A 17,760-nucleotide genomic window follows, 5' to 3' on the forward strand; every position below is an offset into this window, starting at 1 on the left:
TCAGTGTATGTAATGACGGAGTATGTAGTTGTAGAAAATGCGAGGGCTTAGGCCGACAGTGCACTGGCTCCCAACGACTTTGCGGTCGGTGGGATGAAGGAATGAACTAGGTGGATATTTTGTCGTCAATCAAGAAGCCGTGCACAGGTTGGTGGATGCTGGTCGGAAACACCCGCTAGCTATTAAGAGAGGGGAGGATAGAGGATAGGATAGAGAGAATTGAGGGTTGAGAGGGTGGAGGGAAAGAAAGAGAAAGAGAATTCACGAGTAGCTGCAAAATGACGGCAAGGCGTAAGTCGTGGTTGTGGTCAGTGATGTGATGTGATGATTGATAGTGGTAAGGTCCTTGGTCGTAGGCTGTAGAGCCGTAAGTATTGGATGTATGGGGGGGTGTTTTCCAAGGTTAAGCGCAAGGGTCTTGCTTTACATTTAGAAGAGCCTGTCTGCATTCTGGAAAGTGGTCGGTTTAGGCCAGTGCGGCCTTGCCGGTTTTGGCCTTGCGCGAGTACCTTTGTACTCGGCTTCCATTCCATTTAGATACATATACCTTGTATATTGCACTATACATATATAATGTATCACGTGAATCTCCCATGTCTAGTTTAAATTTCACCTCGTGATATGATATTTCGCATGACACTGATTGTCAAAAGATGCGCCTTAAAGTTGTCCAGGTGTACCTGAATATAGTACCTATATATGTATCTCATTTGAGAATTCCAAATACCCTGCTGGATTTGGCAAACTTCATCACAGCATCATAATCCCAAATGCATATATGCAAATCTGAAGCATTATACTCTTTCGTACATATGCAGTGCGGAGCTCCAGGGCAAGAATAACCTACCCCTCCCCCTTGCACGTACCAAAGAAAATACACCATGTACGTAGAGCTAGAACCAACCAGTGACATCAATTACCAGGAGCTTCGAAAAAATCGAAGAGAACATTAGTTGTATCTAAGATGCCTAGGTACCTAGTAATCCTTTGAAAAGGATAATGATAATAGATGACAAACATTCATATGTCCATCCAACTATCAGTAGTAATTATTGCTTTATAGACACTTGGGTATCAATTAATATGTGCAAAACTAGTATGCTGGGTGTACATTTCATTGTCTAATCAAGGAAAGGAGGGGCAGGCGCTATCTTTTATCTTACTATATGTATGTATGTAGGTAGGTACTTACTACATACTCTCGTCAGGCTACATACCTCTTTATACCTCCATAGATGCAATATCAACACATCACTCTAAAATACATACCTGATCCGCTTCGTTAGGTACTAGGTAAGGTAGCTTTCGCATTATCATAACTAGCAACATAGAATAAAACGACCTCTGTATAACTAAATCAGGAAGTGTCGCACGTGGCACGACTCATAAATCTATACATGTTTTTTCTCGCTACTAAAGCAATGTGACCCGAGTAAACGTGGTTGGGCTTCAAGTCTGAGGTGTATGAAATGAATATGGGTACTTAATGGATGCCTCGAAAAACTACTTCCTTCAGCATCTTGGAATGGTATTCAACGTTCGGCTTACCTACATACAGTACGCTTGTAGTGATCTGGATCTTGGATACTATCACATCCACGATTGATTGATCTTGCTTCAAGGTAATGCTCAGGGATGCCTACATAGATAAGTACTAAGTACACATGAATGGAGGTACCAAGATACCTACTCAGAGAACTTAGTCATCACATGCCAGTTGGAACTCAAATTAAGGTTAGTTCAATTCTGAGCATACATGTGCATCATAGTAGCTTTCTCGCCGTTTTCAGAGCCGAACTTTACCGATCTCTTCATCACCTAGGTAGGCAATTCGGTAGCATGAGGCTTCCAGCGGATAAAACATGTAATTACAACACTGGAAACGATTCCTTCTCGGGTCCTTAAAGCCTTCTTACGCATGGATACCTGGTTCATGCCATCGAAACTCGACTATCTTTTTATTTGCGTTCTTGAAATTCTCTTGTCAAAGTTCGATATCATGATGAACCTCGAGTCGCGTACATGAGCCGATGTGATTACAATGGTCCAAGACAATAGGGAACAAGGAATGCCGGATAGTAAGGGTAAGGGCATCGCGACTCACCAGAGTAATTTGTCGCCTTCGTCCACCAGTCAGGATGGTTGTTCGGGTTCCGCGCAAGTTGGCGCGCACAAAAGTTCAATTATGTCGCGGCTAAGCGCATCTGCGAGCAAACTAGCCGAGGATATGATCATCCGGTACCCTAACGGTGCCCAGGTAGCCGACGTCTTGCCCTCAGGTAAAGCTGAATCGTCTGGAACTGTTGAGGCCGGAAGAATGCAGGAGGCGCTATCTTACAAGAGCCGCACTGATCCAGCAACATCCGGTGGCATGTTCAAGTCCACACGGTCACAGGAACAGCTCACCTCGGATGAGTCAAATTTCTCTTCATTCTTAGACGGAACAACTATGCCAGAGATGATGGAAGCCGGTAATATCGAAAAACATACCCGTGAGCAAGGCTACGGCCCCGTGTCAAAGCAGATTCCTCAAAATCCGGCCATCCTGTCGACGGATGGCATAGACGTGGTCAACCTTCTCGACTCGGGATACGACGAGGTTGATGAAGCAGTCACACCATTACCAGACGATGAAAAAATAGCATTGCGGTACCATCTTTTCGACGATAGTGGCAATTCGAGGCGTTTTCCTTCCCAGAGAGGACGCTGGGAAGATACTTTGAATTTCTTCCCGGACTTCAAAGCGGATAGTAACAGCTCACAGGAACTTGCCGACTTGCTTGGTACTCCCGATCCAGGAGAAGCCAGGCATGTCTGGATTAGCCAATGGCAATGCGTTCTTTCGAGTTATACGGATGAAGTTTGGGGAGATCTCAGTCCTTTGGTAAACGTGGCTCGAGAAGAACTTGATAGTCTTTCGGGGCCCTTCGAAGATTTACCTTCGAAACCGAAAGCACTGCGTAGGCTTCAGCAGATTCTAAAGCATGTTCGTGGCATGTGAAGTGGGAAAAGGGAAACGGAAAAATGTACATGACCAAGAATCAAGAAGGATGATAGGAAGGGAAGTGTATAAGATCCCATAGTTTTTTAGGTATCTAACCTGCGTCGCCATATCCACGTGTAATTATATGCTGCTTTTATATATGCATTGAATGCTGTAAGTTGCTCTAAGTTGCTTAACTTGCTATCTAATAGGATGAGCCCATTCGATGATTGCCTATCTAACTCAACGGAAATTACTTGATTGGACGGGCGGGGATACGGGGTGGATCTTCAGCCCCGGTATTTCTAGAGAAGTACAGTACCTACCCAAATGTAATGATGCCCAGGCCGAAGCATCATTCGATACCTAAAAATAGTTATGCGTAAGGTACAGTACCTAAGCTATATACATGTACGCATGAAATGCAATAACACGTCTGGTATGGAGAGCCATGCAGCCATGCAGCCATTGTTGAAAGTACTTTTTAGCATTTGACATTTCCATATTTTTTTCAAGGACTCGTCTTTTTTTTATGTCCTTTACACACACTGCACATTGCACACACTGGGGCTGCGACACCCGTCCATAATTCCCTTTCATCTCCCTCATTAGAGTCGAGATCTATCCCGAATAATTTGTGCGATACTTTGTGCTTTCTCGAGCTCAGAGCTTGTTTTACCGATTGCGACCACGATCCACGATCCCCGTTATCCGTCCCTAGTACCCAGTTCCCCGTTGAGAAGATAAAAAAACCGGTACCCAGCAGAGCTCTCTTTGCCGGCGAAAAGAATCACGCCTAAGAGGGGAAGCGAAGCTAACGACAGTCAAGTTTCCTTTCTGTTTACTACCGTTTCATTCCAGAGGTCGAGTGAGAGCTATCCGTCTCCAAGATGGCGGCCCTAGGAGACGATCTGTTGCGGATTGTAAACCAGTTACAAGACTTGGTTTTTAATACCATCGGCACGGACTCTCTCGACCTACCTCAAATCGTATGTCAATTGTGCCTTCGCACGCAATAATTCCTATTCTCTTTGATTATGGCATCATAGTCTCACGGCTACTTACATTCGTCACCACCAAATAGGTTGTCGTCGGTTCCCAATCTGCTGGCAAATCTTCCGTGCTCGAGAATATCGTTGGCCGTGATTTCTTGCCCCGAGGAAGCGGCATCGTAACTCGACGTCCTCTTATCCTACAATTGATCAACGTAGAAGAGGATGAATCGGAACCGGACGTCCACGCTGCTTATAGGAACCCTACCCAAGCACGCCGCTCCGAATGGGCAGAGTTCCATCATATTCCCAGTCGAAGGTTTACCGACTTTGGGGATGTCAAGCGCGAAATTGAGAATGAGACCTCACGCGTTGCCGGCAGTAACAAGGGCATCAACAGGCAGCCTATTAACCTAAAGATCTATTCTCCACATGTTCTCAACTTAACTCTTGTCGATCTACCAGGACTTACCAAGGTATGTATGCCCCCCTCCATAGGACAACCACCCAGCAGTGGCTGACTCGCACGCGAAAGGTTCCCATCGGCGATCAACCAGCCGATATTGAGAAGCAGACCCGGACCCTCATCTCAGAATACATCGCCAAGCCTAATAGCATCATTCTCGCCGTCTCTCCTGCAAATGTCGACATCGTCAACTCGGAGGCTCTCAAGCTCGCCAGACATGTTGATCCTCTTGGTAGGCGGACGATCGGCGTTCTTACTAAGGTTGATTTGATGGACCATGGCACGAACGCGTTAGATATCCTTTCCGGTCGCGTCTACCCGTTGAAGTTGGGCTTTATCGGTGTTGTCAACCGATCACAGCAAGATATACAGGGTAACCGTCCGATGGAGGAGGCTCTGAAAGCAGAGGCGGAGTTTTTCCGACACCATCCTGCTTACCGGAACATCTCGATGCGATGTGGTACTCAATATTTGGCTAAGACATTAAATCAGACCCTCATGGCACACATTCGAGAGCGTCTGCCGGACATCAAGGCACGTCTCAACACTCTGATGGGACAGACCCAACAGGAGCTTGCGAGCTACGGTGACATGCACTTCAGCGGGAAGGAACACCGTGGTTCTATGATTCTCCAGCTCATGACCCGATTCGCCACATCATTCATCTCGTCCATTGATGGTACCTCTACCGAGATATCAACCAAGGAACTTTCCGGAGGCGCAAGGATCTACTACATCTTTAATTCTGTGTTTGGGAGCGCACTGGAGTCAATTGACCCCACCTCCAATCTCTCTGCCGTCGATATCAGAACCGCTATTCGGAACTCAACAGGTCCTCGCCCAAGCTTGTTCGTGCCGGAAATGGCTTTTGATCTACTTGTCAAGCCCCAAATAAAGATGCTAGAGCTCCCGAGTCAGAGATGTGTCGAGCTTGTATACGAAGAATTGATAAAGATATGTCACACATGCGGTTCGACGGAACTCTCACGTTTCCCGAGGCTCCAAGCCAAGCTCATAGAAGTCGTCTCGGATCTTCTGCGAGAGCGGCTCGGACCAGCGTCGTCTTATGTGGAGTCTCTGATCAGCATTCAGCGAGCGTATATTAATACAAACCATCCCAATTTCTTAGGAGCAGCTGCCGCTATGAGTCACGTTGTCACTAATAAGCAAGAGCGCGAAAGGAAGAAATTGATTCAGGATGAACGAGACCGACGAGAAAAAAAGCGGTTGAAAGAACTTGGCACGAATGGGACAGACACCCCGGAGAACGGGGATGACTCTGTCCATGAAAGGAACGACGTTATCGAATCGCGGAAACCGGCTGCAAACGGATCTCGGAGCATGTCGCCTGCTGTTCGTCAGAATGGGACTGCGAGCATTGCCGCTACTATGAACGGTGTGCGTTCAAATTCGCCCAGCCGATTTAACCCCCCAGCAATTGGGAATGCCCGCGATTCATTCTTGAATTACTTTTTTGGCAAAGATGGCACAGCACAACCTCCTGGAGCCGGAGCTCCCTCTCCGCTCCCGCGCCATGTCAGCCAAGGTGTAGAGCCTACTTTCAGCCAAAGCATTCGGCGAGGTGAAGACAAATTGACCCATCGGCCTGCGTTATCGTCTTCGCTGATACGCGAGGAAGAAATTCCTCAAGCTGCTGGGTTTGGTTTTGGACCCCACTCGGTAAGATATTCTCTCGACGCTCTACCTACCATCTTCGACTAACATGTAGCTATTAGGGAGACAATGTGGAACCTGCCATGAGTGACCGCGAGGCAATGGAGACGGAACTGATCCGAGCTTTGATATCTTCTTATTTCAATATTGTCCGTGAGTCCATCGCCGACCAAGTTCCGAAGGCGGTCATGCACCTCCTTGTCAACCACTGTAAAGATGTTGTACAGAACAGGCTCGTCAGCGAGTTATATAAGGAGGCTCTCTTCGAAGAGCTCCTTTACGAAGATGACGGCGTCAAGAAGGAGCGCGAAAAGTGTGAAAAGTTGCTTCAAACGTACCGAGAAGCAGCGAAGATCATTGGCGAAGTGCTATAATGGGGTATTATGACTCGTCACCTTGTAATAGAAATCGGGAGTATCTCACCTGGGAGAGGGTTAGGTTTTCACGTAGAGAGGATGCGATGTCTGGCTTGCTATCTGTACGATAAAGATGGGGGTGACTTGCCCAAGGCCGGCTTCGCTCCGTGTTCTCTGGGGATGCTTGTTACTTATTCGCTCCGCACTCTTGTGCTACTAGGAACGGATGGGCTTGAGGTATTAGAACACACGAGGCGCACCTTTTTTGTACATACGGCGCAGCTATGCTACTCTTGCGTATCTAGTATATTTACCAGCATCGCTCTCAAATCGTCGCAACTAACGCTAATGCTTGCATGGCGTGTGCTATTTTCATCTTGACCCCCCGCAGAATAAAGGTTGAAGTGGACTTAGCAGCGTACGAGACCAAACAGCCAGGAGGAACAGACCTGACATTACTTGTATCATACAGACATACTTAGGGTTTATGCTTCATGGTTTTATTTTATTCTCTTATGTTTTGTTACCGGGAAATCAATAACAGCTCGGGGCATGGTAGTAAAGTAGACTACCGTCTATCTACGACCGGGGTATCGTCGTCCCATTCTCTCTATCTAGAGCTCGAACGCTCGTGAGCTGCATCGTTGAAACTGAATTCCTAGATCCCAGTGCGTTCCAGCCTCTTTGCGAGAGCGTCAACCTCGTCGTCCTTAAGCTGGACAGTAGGCTGCTCTTGGGCTTCTTCGGCTTCTTTGACCAACTTCTCGGCCTTTTCTTCCGGAGGTACTTCTTCCTCCTCCTCTTCCTGCTCTTCCTCTTCCGAATCCAATTCCTCAAGGTCACTCAAGTCATCAACACCCCAAGCGTCTTCGTCAACAATGTCTCCGCCATATTTTTCCTTTCGCTCATCTAGGAGCGCTTGAAGAGCTAAGATAGATTCATCGTCCTCTGTGAACTTGTTTCCGTTGAGTTCGATCCTCTTTAGAGCCGGCAAGCTATCCTTCGCCGCGGATGCGAACCCTCTGACTCCTGCGGAAGTGATGTCGTTGTACTGCAAGCGAAGTGTTTCTAATTTTCGGTTCTGGCCCTTACCAAGAGCGTCAGCAACTAGGACACTACCCTTAGCGCTAAGTAACGAGTCGCCAACGCCAAGGTCTCGTAAATCCACCCAAAGCGGGACGACCTTTGCCAAGGCTCTTGCTCCTTTGAAGGTGAATGTGTTGTCTTGCAAATCTAGAATCTTGAGCTCGGTGGTGTGGTTCAGGCCCGCGGTGAGCAATTGTTCGATACCTTCTTGTCGAATACCATTCTGGACCATCTTCACTTCTTTAACCCGGTTGTGAAGACTGAAGGCCTTAGCCCAAGCAAGCATGCTTCCATTCTCCAATCGATTGCGACCACAAATGACGGTCTCGAGATAGGGGACGTCCTGCCCGGCTTTTCTGGCTTCTTCCTTCTTTGCGTAGAGTGCGGAAAGCGCATCGGCGACCAGAATACCGGCATGAGGCCCCAATCCATTATTGTTGAGGTACAGGTGTTGAAGCGGGACGTGACTGGATAAGAAAGCGACTAAAGGCGCCTGGGTGTTAAGACCGAATGCATTGTCGTTTAGATTAATAGTACGTAAATTGGGCAGGTTGAGGATAGAAGTGAGCAGAGAAGAAAGCGCCTCGGGGATCTCGTTTAACAGGCGACCAGTAAATATGTCAGCCAGGTTTGCAACCTATATAAACAAGCAACGTGAGACGGTAGGTTAGCCAGGTACTTTGTTTTTCTTTCTTGGTTTTCTCATTTGCGCCAGCCAATATGTGGTAATCTTACCTTTAGAGACTTCTTTGTAGCCAAGACTTCTCCAAGAAGCTTGCAGGCCTCGACACCTAATGTGTTCCCGAGAATGCGCACCTCCTCGACATCGTCCATAGCCCGCAGTGGCCCTATGTGTGTTTCAAGGTCCTGAGCTGTGTCCAGTTTTAAGGCCCTCCCTTCGAGGGAGAATATTTTATCGGACGTAGCCATATTCGTAACAAGAATTTGGATGCGCGAGAGAAGTACGAAATGCGATGAAACCTAGAATCTTGGCTTTGTCGATGCTGAACCCAGTATATGTAGGTAGTAGGTAAATAAGAGAAAAGAAAATAGATGCCAATCTTGAATGGTGGGGGAGGGGCATTCATATATTATGTATGTATCCTACATGCGATTAACTGCACATATGTAGATAAACGCAACTTGGCATGAGAGCCTTCCAAGGTTGCAAGTTTAAACGCTACTTGTACTGTCTTATTCGACGTACCCCCGAGGGGGTACTGCGCTTTAACTAACGAAATGGGCAGATAGTTGCGAAATACCCGAAGTACTTCCGGATGGGTGGAGTTTGCTATTAAAACCATGTATATAGGTATAAGTAGATAGCCCTTATTATTACATACAATATTCATCTATAAGTAAGGCAGCTATCATAAGCCCTATAATGCAACAAGGTAGCTTGTATTTTATTCAACTAGAGGGTATAGGATAATCTTCGGATACTTTGCAACTCTCTGCCCATTTCGTTAGTTAAAGCGCAGTACCCCCTCGGGGGTACGTCGAATAAGACAGTACAAGTAATGCTGATTTGGGAACTATGCCCACATACACATGGTAGTAGTATCCACACATCATCCACTTAATTAGGTAGGTACTCAGTAGATACTCTAGCCCAATATCAAATCTGCCTCTTTTTCAACTTTCTATTAATATCGAGTTGCTGAGTCTTGATTCTTAACCTCTCTCACAACATTCACGCATATCTCTTACTTTTCCCAAATCTGCTCATGAAGCAGTTCCTTGGCGGCCCATACACCTTTCAGTTTCCGTACTCATTACATCTCATTTCACATTCAAGAGGCATGGCAAGGCGCCTTCGGCACCTCACCGCGTACTCGAACACCCAAACTTTGCTCAACATATTTATCCTATCTCAGGATATATCTCTAGTTGACGCCTTTACGATCCTGCTATATTGATCGCCTCACTGCGCTCTGCAGCGTCAATTCTCTTCTTTCTTCTCTCTTTACCCTCAGAGGTCTCTGAAGGAGCCACATTTTCGCTCGAAAGTGTGACGAGCCTTGAGAGGATATCACAGTTAACGGGTGACTCGTTTTGAGTCAACCCATCAGCCCGTCTCAATCGTTTCGTGACAAGTGTTCATTGGCCTCTTTGTAGACCGCTGTTCGGGTCACCAGCATAAATATAATCTGATATTAATCACGCTAGGTGACAATTTCTTTTCTCTTAACCACAGCAAGTTTGTCAACCACCGTCGAAAGGAAATGGACCCTAGTGGAAAACTCAACAATATCCTCAAGACATCGTCTAGCTTACCAGCAGGGAGGACTCATCATAACCCAACTCCGCCATCTGCCGAGGATGACGAGATCCCTCTCGATTGTAGTAGTGAGGATTCGCATTCATCTGACATTTCCATGTCCGGCTCTGACAGCGACGACGAGGCCAGCCCTTTAATTTCGACCGGCAATGAGCGTCTTCCGATTCAACCGCTCTTTTCGGCCTTTCCAGCCACTCTTGTCCCTACTGTCGAACAAGATCCGGCTATGTCCAGGAAACGGAAATTGGTTGAAGGCATTGATACACCGGGCTGCATAGTAATTTCCTCTAAAAAGGTGAAGCTAGATAGAGAGGGCTATGAACAACCTCCATCTACAGCTACGTATCCCTCAGACAAATCTCTGCTTCCTGCCGAGATTTGGCATCGTATCTTTTCTTTCACTCCTCCTAGGGCGCTGGGTAATTTGTTGTGTACCAACAAATTATTTAACGTGTACCTCGACCCTTCGTCTCGCTACCAGTGTAAATCCCCATTACTCCACTCCCGCACTTCTGTCCCGCTGTTGAAGCCTGATGCTATATGGCAAGTTTCAAGGAGGCGTTTCTGGCCCAGGATGCCGGCTCCGCTGAAGGAAAAGACGGAGCTTGATATGTGGCGCCTTGCTTGTGGAAAGAAGTGTCAATATTGTAATAAAGCAGGCTCTGTGCCGTCAAACTCGCCTGATAGCCCACAGCGTAATAACACTCAACCCGTTTGGGCATTTGCGATTCATAGCTGTGGGCCTTGTCTTGTAGAGAAGACGATTAAGGTATGTAGGCGTCAAATTTTGCCCAAGACGAAATTATCTCACCACCTGACAAGGAAATCGACTTGCTACTTTCTTCCTCGATACCCTCCTTGTTGATGTCAGCACTGCCGTTCGTGTTAGTCACCAATGAGATGCACATGATATCACCGGACACACTCCGGAAAGGTCTAGCTCAACCGGACTTGCAAGTCACAAAGATATACCTCCCTGAGCAAGTAGAGAGATTGAAACAAGAATTCTTATCTGTCAAATCGATGGGCGGAGCGACAGCCGAGGAATGGCTGAAAGGCCTGGAAACCCGAGGAAAGGAGTTATTCAGCGACCTAATGCGATGGGAGAAGTGGATGACGACTGGAGGAGTTACTCAGATGCGAACTCAACTCTCCTCTGATAGTATTTCAATTGTTGCTATTCCGAATAATAAGGGGCCAGCTTCGGTGAATGTATCATTATCGGCTCCTAAATCACATTCAAACTCGACCAATACTCCTAAACAACACACGCCCGATCCATGTTATGTAGCTCCTATCGCGACGACATCCCAACCTACATACGCCCCCCTTGGAACTGATCTTCGTAGGTATACTTTGTTCAGTCCTTTCAATCATAACTAACTTCGTTCGATAGAGCATAATTCTACAGCTCCGGTGCAACCCCCAATCAAGCACAGCAATCAGACTAATGCCCCTCGTGCTCGAACTCGGGAGGAGGCCCTGGAACTTAAGGCTGCCCGGCGCGCGGAAATCGAACGCCGCGCAATGGAGCTGGATCCGCCGTTACCGGCAAATATATTAGCGCACATACTGTCTTTTCAGGCTGCCATCCAAATCATCTCGCCTCTTGATGACAACGCGTGGGAGATGCTCAAACCTCGTTTGCTTGCTCAGAGGGCAGATGCAGAACAGCTCGAGAAGCGTGAAGAAACTGCTTCCCAGTCTCGCATCGTCCCGGAACGATCCGAGGGGCGGCGCCACACAGAGGAGAACAGTATAGCAGCTAAGCAGCTCATCGACAAGACTTGGGATGATATTCAAGCACCATTGCGTGCACGAATATCCGCATATGCCGACGAAATCATCCGGGGTAGCTGGGATGATGGGCGTAAGGTTGATGCGGGCAATAGCCCGCAATTTGCAGTAGAGGTTCTCCTCCATGTCCGTAGAAGATTTTATACGGAAATTGCAAAGGAATCTGTCGAGGCACGCGCTGCCGGCCAAGTGCCAGCTGAGGATCCTCCAGAAGGGCCCTTTACGAAAAGGCTCACCCTTGAAAACATGAAATGGCTATTCGATGTAAAGATCAAGACTCGCACGGAATCTCATCGAAAAGATCTATTCTTTTGTAACGGCTGCGATGTTAACTTCAAGGCTTTCGGTTTTGAAGGGGTTATCCAACATTATGCTGCCAAGCACAGCAATTCTCTCAGCTTGGGGAGCGTCGTCGTTCATTGGAGGGCTGAATGGCCAGAGACGCCGCCATTTAGGTCCGATGCTCGCACTGTCAAGGCCGAACAACCATCATCGAGGTCATCGTATGGGCCCTTACAACCTCCGAACTATGCTGCTCTCCATCATCATAATGCTAGCGTCTATTCGGCCTCAAATCCAGCGTCCTTCCAGCCACCCCCGTACTTTACTGCACCTCTGCCGGGCTGTGGACTTTCAATGTACGGATCTACAGCACAGCAACTAGCTCCATACGGGCCGGGACACTCCTACATCTCGGGCCATCATGACTATAGCTCTTCGCATGCACTTCCTCCGTCACCATATGACCCGCGTGCAGCGGCTTACTCCAGCTCAGAATTTTCTTTTTCTGGAATCCACGGCAGGCCCCCGGCGTACCCTTCCACGGACGTATCTTACGGCTATAATTTCGATGCGCCACAGGACAATCCCCAGGTAAACTTCCAAGCTTCCCATAGCAACCCATTGGCTGGCAAATATCATGCCCAACTTGGATACCTGGCGCGAAGTTCGCGTGAGCTATGGACTTCGACAGCTGGCTTAAAGGAACTTCCAGGAGAGATCAGGGTATGCGTCGTTATCTATCATGTTGTACAGAGGTTTCGATCCAGATTTTTCGAAAGTCCACCCTTAACTATGTTTATCGACGGTCTCGCGAACAATAAGGAAATGCGCCCAGTTCGCAATGTCAACGGTCTTATGTGCAAAGCGTGTTGTCTTAGTCTCAACGGCGGAACATTAGCAGGCCAGGGCAGCAGGACGTTCTCATTGCCGCAATTAGTGAACCATTTCCAGCAAGCGCACGTGGATCAACCGCAAATGCCAGCCTCACTCTCTCTCGACTGGACGATCAACATGGTGCATACACCAGACCTATCCGTGCTAACCAAACTCCGTAATTTAACGAATATGGACAGCCAAAAGTTCCTACTCATTTCCAATGCTTTCCCGCCAGCACCGCATCTGGATGATTACTCACAAGGGATGACTACTGATAGAATTCAGAGCGCCGGGCCTGATCCTGTCACCACCTATGCCGGCCAAAGCCCTACTCATAGCAATTTAATTCCGCAGTCTTCTTCTGCTTATGAACATGCATCGCTATGTGTCGCAATTAGGCATAACTCGGTTGCCCCCCGCAGACAAGATGCAACCAGAGCAAGTATATCAGGTCAAAAATTGAGTCCTAGTCAGGCTGCTTCATCGAGCACTCCTACATTAACCAATTATCAAAGATTCCCACAGGATGACTCAGGCCGTGAATCATCAGAAACGTGGCAGGGGCCCTGTGGGATAAGATCAAGGAAACAGAAGGGAAATCACCCCAGAGACCACCGAAGTACGCCAAGTCAGGGGCTTAAAAATCGCAAGGGCGGCGTAGCAGCTGCATCAAATAAGGCCAAATCTCAAGAGCCTAACGAAGGAGATCTGATAGCGGAAGAAGACCGCCGCCAAGAGGAGGAGATTCGGGCTATGTGGGCCGCAGATCGCAGGGAGGCGGCCCGTTTTGCTTCCCAAAATCAGCATTTGAATAAAGCTGAAGAATCTGACTCGCCAATAGTAGCTCTTGAAGCAGAAGACCGTAGAAGTGCCTATACCCAGGCGACCCGGATTATTAGGTCACCAACGTATTCTATTCGGAACCAAAGCCATGAACAGCCTGTCGCTGGCCAAGAGCGCGAAGAAGATGACCTTATGGCTGGTCTCGAAAGCCAACTAGATCTGCAGCAAGTACCATCTAAATATGTTGACTATCGACCGAAACCTACCGATGAAGTCGATCATGAAGAGCCTTCTTATGGACGATATGCTAGCTCTGGACATCATCACCATAGCCAAAGATATTCTTATGATCAAATTCGCCCAGGGTCTCCTATATATGTTCGGCACGGACCCGGGCACCATTTTAGCGAATATCGAGAAAGTCCCAGCTCTCATCATACCGACTTACCGACACAGGCTACTACAATTCGAGATGATACGACATACGACCAACCACCCCGTCAAGAACACTACCATGCGTATACCGATGATATGCGATTGCGCCGGCCTACTCCTGAACATGCTGAAACTTATGAACTTATCCGAATGCGAGATTTCCAAGGCGAGTACTTTATTAGGCGGCCGATCAAGCTTGAGCGGGAGCCTACTTACCAAGACGGGCATGCACCATATAGAGACTCCACGCTTCAGTATAGATCATACGAAAATAACGAGTACTCTAGCAGCCGGCTTGGACTTGAGCCTGTGCCGGGGATCGATACCCATTTGCGACAACCTCATGAAGTCGGAGTGGGACCGGTAGACCTGCGTCGGAGGTCTCACGAACCACTTCCAAGAGGTGATCTTGCTGGCTATGAAGACTATGACCCGAGATATCCCGCCGCTCCGCCGGGCTCAAGCATTAGTCAGCAACTCCGCTACCGATGGCCTTGAGTTGTTAAGGGGAAGGTTCATAGAAGTTTGGTACAAAGCTCTCTCTACGATATAATGTGGACATTTAAGTATACTTTAATGAAAACCATGTCATATGGCACAACGTTGATGAGGCATCATCGCCTATTCACCAAACGATGGATATTTTCTAACTAGTATTCGGGACCTGTCATGATGCTCTAGGTTTAGATTATATAGTGATAGACAACACCCACAATTATTCATGACGCATATATAGAGTACTCATCCGCACCGATCCTCGATTCGTTAGACCTGTTTAAAATTATCTGTAATGATAGCATAGAATGGGGTCATTCCATGAATTTCCAATTTCCTAATCTACGTAACGAGACCCATTCAAGGTGTAGCGACTACGACGTGTACTAATCTACCCAAGACGAACAACTATCGTTTCGCTACGCCAGTGAGTCAGGTGCAATCGTACAAGACTCCTTATAAGATCAAACGCCCCCTTTTCGCTCAAATCACTTCGTATCCCGACTCCGTAATATTGTGATACAATACTTCAATAGCTTGAATCCCATGTGGCACGTCGAGCCAGTTGCACAGGTTTTGACCTGCCTGAAGGACCTGGAGAAGCGCCTCCTCTTCGGCCATCTTCCACTCGTCGTAATCGCCCAGCGCAACCGTCTCGGCCCAGCATAGGAGATGGCTCATGATTCCGACGGTCGTACGCTCGACGTTGAGGACGTCTAGCCTGTCCCGTTGAGAGCCGACCCATAGCATATTACAGATACTGCTGATATTCTTGAGGAGCGAGTTTGTCGACGGGGGAATCGGGCCGCAGCCGTTTCCCCGAGCACTCCCATTCCTGTTAATGTCGGCGTACGATCCTTTACTTTCGCTGCTGATACCCTTTTCAGAGCCGCCCTCTACTTTTAGATGGATAGGAGTAGAGGTGCCGTCTGCGGAGTCCGCTTGTTGGCCCGATAGCAGTGACGAATTACTCGCCCTTGCGCGGCGATTCACAAGGTGTGTGTCTAGCCACGTCTTGGTAGACTGTAGGCATATGTCATGTACGGCATGGACAGTAGCGAAGATACGGTTTACCCGTTCGGGATTGCTGCTATAGGTGCTGGATGTTCGACTACCGGTGTCCCGTGTGGCTGCCGGGGAGGAATGACCTGGAAAAGATGTGGGATCTGCTATGCGTGGAATAGGAAAGCGGACCTGGGACGAATTGTCTGAACCTATGCTAGGAGCATATGGACGGTCGCTGTCTGTCAAAGGAGCAGATGAAGCAAGGACTGTGGGCTCGTGATGATACTGGGGTACCGTAGTTTCCGGCACAGTACCAACTGATGGAGAGTTTGGTGTTTCATCCTGATGACAAGCTAGGCAAACGCGACGCATAGGAGCATATATTGCGCGTGGGAGCTCGTGTTGCAACCCGCCTTGATGTTCATTATGGCGCTGGGCGTTCGGAAACGTAGCACGCCGGCTCGGCCTAGTACATTCGGGTAACCCGTGACTAACCGTTTCCCAAGGCGTGTAGTTAGATGCCGGCGGCTCATGGTGTTGGCAAGTGCTAGAAGCCGTGGCCTGTAAAGATTCCATAGTCGGATTAATCTGAGCGGATAAAGCGAGAGAGGTATCTCGACTCCGATAGATGAAATCGCTGGGTGATGATACCATTTTTCGTATGGTTGAGTTGCAGAGGCAGGTAATCTAGAAGGCTAAGAGGAAAAGGGCGGCCTTAGGTTGGTATTAATAGCGTGCCAGACACATAGGCAACTAAAGAGGGATAAGCCGCAAACTTGTAGAGATTTATACAAGGAATTCTAGATAAGGGATCCTTCGGGTAGACAAGAACAGAAGCATAGAGAAATTCTCGGCACCGTGGACAAAAAACAATATGTTGAGACATGTCAAGTTGATCCTTGTGTTTACCTAGATACTATCTTTCAACCTAAGTGTGCCAGATGACAATCCTACCATCAACGCCGCTCGCTTTTGTATGCTGTTAGTTTCTCAACGCAACTGAACATCAGGCCTCGTAACGAGGAAAAAAGGACTTACTGCTAAATTTTGTGACATGTCCGCCATCGGATTCGTAAACGCGTACTGTCGAGATCGTGTTCTGGTGGACGGTTTTTAGCTGAGTATCATCTTTGACCTTGCCTTTCAAGTCCATCTGCCGGAACATGTTCAAAGCAGACTCTTCCCGAGCATCTCCCGAACCAGGTCTTCCCTTGGATTCCAGGGTACCGCTTAGCTGCCATCCGGATGCATCACCTCTAAATCTGAACGCCTCGCAGTCGTATCCGGCCGCGATGATCTCGCTTTCACCGTTCCAAATGAGGCTCATGAAGGGTAAGAGTTGAGTGTTGACACTGATCACGGCCTTCGGAGGTTGCTCAGGGGCAGTTGGATAGACGACGGTGATGCTGCTGTCGTGGGCAGCGAAGGCGAGGGCGTCACCGCTCGGAGAGAAAGCGACAGAATGAACCCATCCAGCGGAGTTGTTGAGGAATTCACCGCAGACCGTGTTGAAGGGCAGACGCTCACCCCAAACGCTAGGCTCTGGACGAGCGTCGACGCCCTTGATGAAGCTTGAGAAGACTCTTGCGTGGGCGTCGGTAGAGCCAGCAGCGAGCAAGACCGAGTTGGGATGCCAGTTAACGGTGGTGATGGTGCTCCGGATAGGCTTCTTGAGATGCTTCGAGACCCACCAGTCATTCTCTTCTTCGAAATAACAGATAGCGATGACCCTGTCTCCGGACCCCACAGCGAACTTAGTCTCGGATGGAGACCAACGAACGAAGGTGGCGGCCCGAGCAATCCTGAGAAGTACCAGAGTAGGCTTATAGCCAGGAGGCGAAGGCTCCCAGACTAAAGCGTTGCGGTCTAAGACGCGTTATCAGAATAGAGACTCTAGGGATTGCGGATGAGGGTATAATAGACCTTGGGAACATGTGACGATTCGACCACTACCTGGAGCGATATCGACACTAGTGATGGTCTTATCATGACCTTTCAACTCATCTTTCAGCTTGAAAGAATTGCCAACTCTTCCATACAGCTCGATTGTAGAATCCTTAGCTACAGCTAAGGTCTTGCGATCGGCTGAGAAAGAGTGGTCGGCAATGGGGCGGTGGAAGAGATGATGAACCTCAGGGGCGGCCATGTTAGTGGTTATCCCTTCCCTTTTTTTAAAAAAAGAAAAAAAGAATTTGCTTTCTATTGACTTGACACGAGTGATAGGAGTATAGCTCTCTACTACCACGTCA

General features: G+C 48.2%; 6 protein-coding genes across 6 annotated transcripts; 3 read left to right on the forward strand and 3 right to left on the reverse strand.

Annotated features, from left to right (window-relative positions):
- Positions 1 to 1,610: 1,610 nt before the first annotated feature.
- On the forward strand, positions 1,611 to 3,146 carry F4807DRAFT_406418 (uncharacterized protein). Its single transcript, XM_047996292.1, has one exon. It carries the CDS (start codon positions 2,042 to 2,044, stop codon positions 2,999 to 3,001), a length of 960 nt encoding a protein of 319 aa, XP_047858550.1. The 5' UTR covers positions 1,611 to 2,041; the 3' UTR covers positions 3,002 to 3,146.
- Positions 3,147 to 3,445: 299 nt separating this feature from the next.
- F4807DRAFT_406421 (Dynamin central region-domain-containing protein) lies at positions 3,446 to 6,948 on the forward strand. Its single transcript, XM_047996293.1, has 4 exons — positions 3,446 to 3,972; positions 4,068 to 4,451; positions 4,511 to 6,121; positions 6,178 to 6,948. Exons 1-4 carry the CDS (start codon positions 3,874 to 3,876, stop codon positions 6,487 to 6,489), a joined length of 2,406 nt encoding a protein of 801 aa, XP_047858551.1. The 5' UTR covers positions 3,446 to 3,873; the 3' UTR covers positions 6,490 to 6,948.
- On the reverse strand, positions 6,949 to 8,721 carry F4807DRAFT_406422 (RNI-like protein). The gene is made up of 2 exons (XM_047996294.1): positions 8,293 to 8,721; positions 6,949 to 8,194 (listed from the first exon to the last, which is right to left on the reverse strand). The coding sequence occupies exons 1-2, from the start codon at positions 8,485 to 8,487 to the stop codon at positions 7,130 to 7,132; spliced, it is 1,260 nt and encodes a 419-aa protein (XP_047858552.1). The 5' UTR covers positions 8,488 to 8,721; the 3' UTR covers positions 6,949 to 7,129.
- A 469-nt stretch (positions 8,722 to 9,190) lies between these two features.
- F4807DRAFT_406424 (uncharacterized protein) lies at positions 9,191 to 14,744 on the forward strand. The gene is made up of 3 exons (XM_047996295.1): positions 9,191 to 10,607; positions 10,661 to 11,183; positions 11,235 to 14,744. Exons 1-3 carry the CDS (start codon positions 9,783 to 9,785, stop codon positions 14,507 to 14,509), a joined length of 4,623 nt encoding a protein of 1,540 aa, XP_047858553.1. The 5' UTR covers positions 9,191 to 9,782; the 3' UTR covers positions 14,510 to 14,744.
- A 5-nt stretch (positions 14,745 to 14,749) lies between these two features.
- Positions 14,750 to 16,658, reverse strand: F4807DRAFT_111963 (uncharacterized protein). Its single transcript, XM_047992768.1, has 2 exons — positions 16,550 to 16,658; positions 14,750 to 16,264 (listed from the first exon to the last, which is right to left on the reverse strand). Exon 2 carries the CDS (start codon positions 16,163 to 16,165, stop codon positions 14,990 to 14,992), a length of 1,176 nt encoding a protein of 391 aa, XP_047858554.1. The 5' UTR covers positions 16,166 to 16,264; positions 16,550 to 16,658; the 3' UTR covers positions 14,750 to 14,989.
- Positions 16,440 to 17,657, reverse strand: F4807DRAFT_449445 (actin-related protein 2/3 complex, subunit 1; the record flags this gene model as incomplete). Its single annotated transcript, XM_048000026.1, has 3 exons — positions 16,440 to 16,480; positions 16,550 to 17,377; positions 17,435 to 17,657. The coding sequence occupies 3 exons, from the start codon at positions 17,655 to 17,657 to the stop codon at positions 16,440 to 16,442; spliced, it is 1,092 nt and encodes a 363-aa protein (XP_047858555.1).
- Positions 17,658 to 17,760: the final 103 nt, after the last annotated feature.

The sequence above is a fragment of the Annulohypoxylon truncatum genome (assembly GCF_022578515.1).
Source record: "Annulohypoxylon truncatum strain CBS 140777 unplaced genomic scaffold F4807scaffold_2, whole genome shotgun sequence".
NCBI lineage: Eukaryota > Fungi > Ascomycota > Sordariomycetes > Xylariales > Hypoxylaceae > Annulohypoxylon > Annulohypoxylon truncatum.

Coding starts and splice junctions, on each gene's coding strand:
- F4807DRAFT_406418 (XM_047996292.1), top strand. CDS start 2,042: ATGGTCCAAGACAATAGGGAACAAGGAATGCCGGATAGTAAGGGTAAG.
- F4807DRAFT_406422 (XM_047996294.1), bottom strand. CDS start 8,487: ATGGCTACGTCCGATAAAATATTCTCCCTCGAAGGGAGGGCCTTAAAA. Junction 8,195..8,292: donor CTACAAAGAAGTCTCTAAAG/GTAAGATTACCA, acceptor TTGTTTATATAG/GTTGCAAACCTGGCTGACAT.
- F4807DRAFT_406421 (XM_047996293.1), top strand. CDS start 3,874: ATGGCGGCCCTAGGAGACGATCTGTTGCGGATTGTAAACCAGTTACAA. Junction 3,973..4,067: donor CTCTCGACCTACCTCAAATC/GTATGTCAATTG, acceptor ACCACCAAATAG/GTTGTCGTCGGTTCCCAATC. Junction 6,122..6,177: donor TTGGTTTTGGACCCCACTCG/GTAAGATATTCT, acceptor TGTAGCTATTAG/GGAGACAATGTGGAACCTGC.
- F4807DRAFT_406424 (XM_047996295.1), top strand. CDS start 9,783: ATGGACCCTAGTGGAAAACTCAACAATATCCTCAAGACATCGTCTAGC. Junction 10,608..10,660: donor TTGTAGAGAAGACGATTAAG/GTATGTAGGCGT, acceptor CCACCTGACAAG/GAAATCGACTTGCTACTTTC. Junction 11,184..11,234: donor CCCCCTTGGAACTGATCTTC/GTAGGTATACTT, acceptor TTCGTTCGATAG/AGCATAATTCTACAGCTCCG.
- F4807DRAFT_111963 (XM_047992768.1), bottom strand. CDS start 16,165: ATGGTATCATCACCCAGCGATTTCATCTATCGGAGTCGAGATACCTCT.